This window comes from Seriola dumerili, unplaced genomic scaffold, assembly GCF_002260705.1.
Source record: "Seriola dumerili isolate Sdu_G_001 unplaced genomic scaffold, Sdu_1.0 BDQW01000432.1, whole genome shotgun sequence".
Taxonomy (NCBI): Eukaryota; Metazoa; Chordata; class Actinopteri; order Carangiformes; family Carangidae; genus Seriola; species Seriola dumerili.
The window spans coordinates 6,006,830-6,015,323 of NW_019174687.1; the positions used below are offsets into that span (position 1 = coordinate 6,006,830).

Sequence of the window (8,494 nt, forward strand, 5' to 3'; positions counted from 1 at the left end):
TTTAAATTTCTCTTCTAAATTTTAGTATTCCCCAGAGTAAATATATTTTTTATAAGGAAAAAAATATGAAGAATTTATGCAGCTGCACTTCCTTGTTTGTGTTTTTGAAAGTTAGACACACAGAATGTGCTATTTTATTGTGACTTTGTTTATCTTGTGTACTGTTTCTGCAGAATTGGGACAACAGTGACAGCACTAGAAACATGTCCTTTACGTTCATGCATACTGTGTGTTCTCAAAAGCAGTCAGAACAGGAGAACAAATGGAAGATATTTTTCTTTCTCTCTTGTAGAAAAGGCGACGGTGGCGGCTGCAGAAGAACAAACAGACCTAGACGACTCCATTATGCTCAACATTCAGGTCGAAGACAGTGACGCAGCTGAGCGAGAAACCAGCCAGCTGCTCCCTGTGGAGGACGAGTCCTGCGAAGATGTGAGAACACCCAAGAAGAAGAAAAAGAAGAGCAAAAAGGAGATGGAGACAACGGAAGAAACACCTACCACAGACACATCCACCATAGATACACTCAGTGACACTCCTCTTACCTCCAAGTCTGCCAAGAAGAAGCGAGACAAAAAGAGAAAGGAAGAGGAGAAGGAGGAGGTGTCTCAGGTATCTCCATCAGAGAAGAAGGCCAAGAAAAGGAAAAGAGAGAGAGAAGAAGAGAAAGAGGAGGAAACTCCTGTCATTCCCTTGGAAAACAAAATTAAAAAGAAAAAGAAGAAGGTTAATGATGTGGAAGAGGCGGAGGAAAAGGTGGAGAATCCTCTGAGTCCGGCAGAAACAGAAAAAAAGAAGAAGAAGAAAAAGAGGAAGAAGGAGGGAGGACAGGAGAACGAGGTGGCGCAGTCTGATGAAACACCAGCAGGGGGCGACGAAGGCACATACTATAACCTGGATGCAACAGGTAGAAACAGGCAAAACATTTTTCCTCTTGAAACTAAAGCAGCTTTAACACTTTGTCATTAGTGTCAGTTGTATGATAAATTGTTCAGTTTAGTGATTTGTATGTTTTCTTTCTCTGCTCCTGCAGATGGAAACTCCTCTCAGCTCACCTCGGCCAAGAAGAAACAGCGTCTCAGGAAGAAACTCAGCCTGAAGAAGAGACTGAGGCTGCACAAGAAAGACGAGATGGTGAAGAGGAAGAACAAAGTCCCCGCAGGAAAGACTGAGGCCACAGGCAGAAAGAAGTCAGACTTTATTTCATTGGTATCTTTGTTAAAAATACACACTGCTGTTAGTGCTTTACTGTCATTTGTGGGACGTGTTTAAGATTTAAATTCAGTGAAACAACAGTAATAAGACTTAGTGAGACAGACATTTTCTAGAACTTTGAAACCAGTTTATTTCAGCAAATTTATAGTCAAGACTCCTGGGGAGTATATACCAATGTGAAATAAAAATCCACTAAGTAGTACTGGTAAAACTAATGCAGTACATTCTCCCTTAATGAAGGTTATAATGTTCAGTTTTCTGTAATTGTTCAGTAGTAAAATACAGACGTCACATGTTCACATTTTTCAGACAAAAACGGATCCATGAAGCAGCGGAGGAGATGCCTCGGACAAAACCAACCAAAAGACCCAAACTTGATGCTGCGCAGGAAGACGACACACCAAAGAAGAAAAGGAACAGTGAGCAAGAAGAGAATTCCTCGAAGGAAAACCAGCCTCCAAAGACAAAGCCAAAGAAGAAGAAAAAGAAGCAACTGGTGGAGGAGGAAGATGAAAGCGGTGCAGTGAGCGCTGAGCAACTTGAACAGGTCTCATCTCTGTGCTCGAGTGACGGGAAGAAGAAGAAGAAGAAGAAAAAGAAGATGTTGAGGGCTGATGAAGGTGAAGAGATGAGCGCAAATTCAACTCCAGTCACTGCAAGCCAAGATACTCCTGCAAAGAAAAAGAGTAAGAAATTCTCTGGTTGTTACAAATTTTGTGTTCTGCCATGGATTTTATTTCTAACTGGCCTGCAAAATGATTATTTTCATTACTGATTAATAGTAATTTATTCAGATAAATTATTGAACTATTAATTAATGGTGTTAATTACCTCCTGATTGACTAATTGCTTTAGCAATAACTTATTACATATTTTGGTCAAAATTGTTTTTTTTAAAAGTGCTGCAGCTCAGTTTGTTTCCTCTCCAAGTTACACTTTAAAAAATTTTTTGTACCAATGAAGACAACCTGTAGTGTATTGTTTATTTTTCAAAGACAGTGTGGCCAGTAATTTGGTACAAGATACTTGAGGCACTTTTTTCCTTGTCCTTCTCAGTGCACACACAAAAACTTCACAATGTGCTGATATCCATGTTTTGTGTTGACTCATGTTTTCAGAGAAGAACAGACTAAAGGAAAAACTGGAAGAAACTGAACCTGCTCCAGATGTTACAGCTGCTTCTATGGTACGTTGACGCACGCAAATCTTACTTTTTTGCATGGAGAAACACTTGGTATTTCTGTGAATTATTATAACATTTTTTGTTCTGATAATTCCAGAAAAAGAAATCCTCCAAGAAGAAAATCGTCTCTGATTAAATGTGGTATGTAGCTACACAAGGTTTTTACTTTGACACAATGGGTGTTAGCTTAGCATAAAGACTGGAAACAGGGGCGAACCGCTAGTCTAGCGCTATCAAAGGTAACAAAATACACCTACCAGCATCTCAACAGAGTCTGGAGTCTTGTGTTGTTACTATAAGGTTGTCTAACGACCCCAGCTGAGATTTTACACTTTGGATTTTGTTTAAACATTTAGCTGGCTATTGTTAGCTGACTATAGCGTCATATTTTACATGGGAGTGGTATAAATCCTCTCATCTAACCAAGCAATAAAGTAAATGGGTATTTCCTAATGTTAAACTATCCCTTTATATTTTATGAACCATTAGATATTAAGTTGTATGTATTAATGTTTGTTTCTTCAAGGCAGTTGCATAATCACATTTTAGATCAATTTCAATTGGCCCTGAGGCTCTTTCATGCACAGTGGAGTGTTAATGAAGTGTTATTCCTGCTTTTACTGACACTTGAGCACTAATCTTCATGGATCATCTCACCTGCAATTAAAAAATATTTGCACACATTCAAACTTTAGTGTACCCTCAGGGAGTTTTGCTCTTCAGAAAATGGTTTACAATAAAAAACAAAATCATAAAGTCACAGTAAAATGTGAATGATGGCTGCAGAAGTTGAGTAAAAAGTTAACAGTTCAGATAAGGCAAGCTGTTTAGTTAAAGCACAGAGATCTAATGTTTTTTTTTTGCCCTTGTGTATTCTCTGATCAGAAGTCAGTGGAGGGAGGATGACTTCTCTTGGACCTGAAAGCCCAAAAATAACAGGACAATCTGCATAATGTTGGTGCCTTTGCTCCTGATTCTTCAGTCTGAGATGAAGGGATTTTCTCCTTTCAGAAACAGAGGGGTACTTCTGAGGGAACATCAGTGTTTTCAGTCTGTTTTACTTTCTTTTGGTCTAAAACTGAAAACTCATACACCTTCAGTTTGTTTGTGTTTACAGTTTAAAATCCTCTTCAGCAGAATGACGCTTTAATCATACAGATTTTTCTTAATGGCAGACCTGTTCTTTAGGGAAAATTTTATTGGAATAACATTTGAAATAATAAATTGTCTAATGACAACTTCTAGTAGCTGCGGTTCATCATATTAACTTGAGTATCATTTGAAATTACTATTACAGTATTTCTTCTTATTCAACAAAAGCAGCTGTAAAAGAACTTTATGAAATATTTTAAATTGATCAAATTCTGATCTAAAGAATAACTATATTGCTGCAACTAATGCTTCACTTTGCTATTAATTAATCTGTTCAATAATTTGCTCTATAAAACAGAAACAGCAAATTCTCACATTGTTGAAGCTGAAAACAGTGAATGTTTGGAGGTTGTGCCTGACTAATCATATTAGGGATTCAACAGATGATCAAAATAAAATGAATCACAAACACTTTTGACAAACTAATTGTTTCAGCTCAAATTAAAAAGTCTGAGCAGGAATTTTACGCCAATGTTTGATACTTGTAGCCAGGAACACATTTCAATTGGTATCAGATAAGATGGTTAAGTACAAAGCAGCTCTGCCTTTGAGGGATATTTATATAATTAAAGCGGCACCTCATTAAAAGTGATAGAAGTTCTTACCTTATTACTGTTAGTCTTCCTTCTTTGGACTGCTGGTTTACCATGTTGATGGGTACAACAGATGAGCTTTGCATTGATGGCACAGTGATGGGACCAAGCTGTGAACACAAAAGGTCATATTTGAGCAACAACTCCTGAAAATTGTGAACAGTTGATCTTGATAATTAGATTTTGTTTCTGTCTTTGGAGCTTTATTGTAGAAAGTCAGTTTTGTTCTAACACTAACTCATGTTACATATGATGTATTTTGACCTTTTTTTCCTCTGTCAGTCATAATGCTGTGAAATTCAGTTTTTTCTTTGGAAATGGTTTTGTTTACAGTGTCACTGTCGTTTACACAATTTTCTTAATAAGCCTATGAACTATGCACCTGATTTAATGCCGTTATTACATAATATTTACACTGTTTGGATGTTTGTTTGCTTTTCCTGACAACCAACATGTTCTCCTCTCTGTGGGACACCAAACATGAAAATAAATCAATCCAACAGTTCTAATTTTGTTGTTTTGTACTGTTGCATTTGACTTGTAAAAATCAACATCCAAATTGAAACTAAACTGCTATATATACAAAATAAAGCAGACAAATGTCAACCAAAGTCAATAGTAATTACACCCTATATTTGATAGATATACTGTCAATGCAAAGTGTTTAACAGGTCATACTATAAGTGGTCATAGCGGTTAGTACGAAGCCTTGTTAACGATGACTTCTCTCTCTCTGCTTGCCTTGTCTTATGTATAGTTATTCAGCCAGTCAGTCGGTGACATTTAGAATTATAGGACATTATAGTATGTCAAATAAAATGTCATAACCAACGTCATGGAATAGTTTATCATATAAAACATCATGGAACAGTATAGCAAAAAAAAACAACAACATAGTATAGCATGTCATTAAAAACGTCATAATATAGTATGTCAAAAAAATGCTATAGTATAGCATGTAATTAAAAACGTCATAATATAGTATGTCATAAAAAACATCATAGTATAGTATATCATAAAAACGTCATGGAATTGTATATCATAAAAAAAACGCCATAGTATAGTATGTCAAAAAAATGTCATAACAAAGTCATGGAATAGTATATCATAAAAACGTCATAGTATAGTACGCCATAAAAACATAGTATAGTATATCATAAAATCATCATAGTATAATATGTCATTAAAAACGTCATAATATAGTATGTCATAAAAAACATCATAGTATAGTATTTCATAAAAAACGTCATAGAGTAGTATGTCATAGTATAGTAGGTCATAAAGACATCATAACAAACTTCATAGAATAGTATATCATAAAAAACATCATAGTATAGTATGTCATTAAAAACATCATAGTATAGTATGTCATTAAAAACATCATAGTATAGTATGTCATTAAAAACATCATAGTATAGTATGTCATTAAAAACATCATAGTATAGTATGTCATTAAAAACATCATAGTATAGTATGTCATTAAAAACATCATAGTATAGTATGTCATTAAAAACATCATAGTATAGTATGTCATTAAAAACATCATAGTATAGTATGTCATTAAAAACATCATAGTATAGTATGTCATTAAAAACATCATAGTATAGTATGTCATTAAAAACATCATAGTATAGTATGTCATTAAAAACATCATAGTATAGTATGTCATTAAAAACATCATAGTATAGTATGTCATTAAAAACATCATAGTATAGTATGTCATTAAAAACATCATAGTATAGTATGTCATTAAAAACATCATAGTATAGTATGTCATTAAAAACATCATAGTATAGTATGTCATTAAAAACATCATAGTATAGTATGTCATTAAAAACATCATAGTATAGTATGTCATTAAAAACATCATAGTATAGTATGTCATTAAAAACATCATAGTATAGTATGTCATTAAAAACATCATAGTATAGTATGTCATTAAAAACATCATAGTATAGTATGTCATTAAAAACATCATAGTATAGTATGTCATTAAAAACATCATAGTATAGTATGTCATTAAAAACATCATAGTATAGTATGTCATTAAAAACATCATAGTATAGTATGTCATTAAAAACATCATAGTATAGTATGTCATTAAAAACATCATAGTATAGTATGTCATTAAAAACATCATAGTATAGTATGTCATTAAAAACATCATAGTATAGTATGTCATTAAAAACATCATAGTATAGTATGTCATTAAAAACATCATAGTATAGTATGTCATTAAAAACATCATAGTATAGTATGTCATTAAAAACATCATAGTATAGTATGTCATTAAAAACATCATAGTATAGTATGTCATTAAAAACATCATAGTATAGTATGTCATTAAAAACATCATAGTATAGTATGTCATTAAAAACATCATAGTATAGTATGTCATTAAAAACATCATAGTATAGTATGTCATTAAAAACATCATAGTATAGTATGTCATTAAAAACATCATAGTATAGTATGTCATTAAAAACATCATAGTATAGTATGTCATAAAAAACGTCATAGTATAGTATGTCATTAAAAACATCATAGTATAGTATGTCATAAAAGCCGTCATGGTATAGTAAGTCATAAAAATGTCAAAAAATAAAAAACAACATAGTATAGCATGTCATTAAAAACGTCATAGTATAGTATGCCATAAAAATGTCATAAAAAAATGCCATAGGATAGCATGTCATTAAAAACGTCATGGAATAGTGTATCATAAAAAAACTCCATAGTATAGTAAGTCATAAAAAACATCATAGTATATTATATCATAAAATCATCATAGTATAGTATGTCATTAAAAACGTCATAGTATAGCATGTCATAAAAAACATCATAGTATAGTATGTCAAAAAATGCTATAGTATAGCATGTAATTAAAAACGTCATAATATAGTATGTCATAAAAAACGTCATAGTATAGTATTTCATAAAAAACGTCATAGTATGGTATGTCATAAAAAAGGTCATAGTATAGTAGGTCATAAAGACATCATAACAAACTTCATAGAATAGTATATCATAAAAATGACATGAAAAAACGTCATAGTATAGTATGTCATTAAAAACCTGATAGTATAGCATGTCATTATAAACATCATAGTATAGTATGTCATAAAAATGCCATAGTATAGCATGTAATTAAAAACGTCATAATATAGTATGTCATAAAAAACGTCATAGTATAGTATGTCATAACAAACGTCATAGTATAGTATGTCATAAAAAACGTCATAGTATAGTATGTCATAAAAAATGTCATAGTATAGTATGTCATAAAAGCCATCATAGTATAGTAGGTCATAAAAATGTCAAAAAATAAAAAACAACATAGTATAGCATGTCATTAAAAACGTCATAGTATAGTATGCCATAAAAATGTCATAAAAAAATGCCATAGGATAGCATGTCATTAAAAACGTCATGGAATAGTGTATCATAAAAAAACTCCATAGTATAGTAAGTCATAAAAAACATCATAGTATATTATATCATAAAATCATCATAGTATAGTATGTCATTAAAAACGTCATAGTATAGCATGTCATAAAAAACATCATAGTATAGTATGTCAAAAAATGCTATAGTATAGCATGTAATTAAAAACGTCATAATATAGTATGTCATAAAAAACGTCATAGTATAGTATTTCATAAAAAACGTCATAGTATGGTATGTCATAAAAAAGGTCATAGTATAGTAGGTCATAAAGACATCATAACAAACTTCATAGAATAGTATATCATAAAAAACATTATGGTATAGTATATCATAAAAATGACATGAAAAAACGTCATAGTATAGAATGTCATTAAAAACCTCATAGTATAGCATGTCATTATAAACGTCATAGTATAGTATGTCATAAAAATGACATGAAAAAACGTCATAGTATAGTATGTCATTAAAAACCTCATAGTATAGCATGTCATTATAAACATCATAGTATAGTATGTCATAAAAATGCTATAGTATAGCATGTAATTAAAAACGTCATAATATAGTATGTCATAAAAAACGTCATAGTATAGTATGTCATAAAAAACGTCATAGTATAGTATGTCATAAAAAACGTCATAGTATAGTATGTCATAAAAAACGTCATAGTATAGTATGTCATAAAAAACGTCATAGTATAGTATGTCATAAAAAACGTCATAGTATAGTATGTCATAAAAAATGTCATAGTATAGTATGTCATAAAAACCGTCATAGTATAGTAGGTCATAAAAATGTCAAAAAATAAAAAACAACATAGTATAGCATGTCATTAAAAACGTCATAGTATAGTATGCCATAAAAATGTCATAAAAAAATGCCATAGGATAGCATGTCATTAAAAACG

The 8,494-nt window shown here is 31.7% G+C and overlaps 1 protein-coding gene across 1 annotated transcript; it reads left to right on the forward strand.

The window, feature by feature from the left end:
• Window positions 1-345: 345 nt before the first annotated feature.
• On the forward strand, window positions 346-4,639 carry LOC111233851 (vicilin-like seed storage protein At2g18540). The gene is made up of 6 exons (XM_022761753.1): window positions 346-907; window positions 1,034-1,190; window positions 1,525-1,901; window positions 2,334-2,401; window positions 2,496-2,539; window positions 3,284-4,639. Exons 1-5 carry the CDS (start codon window positions 346-348, stop codon window positions 2,532-2,534), a joined length of 1,203 nt encoding a protein of 400 aa, XP_022617474.1. The 3' UTR covers window positions 2,535-2,539; window positions 3,284-4,639.
• The last annotated feature ends 3,855 nt before the right edge of the window (window positions 4,640-8,494 follow it).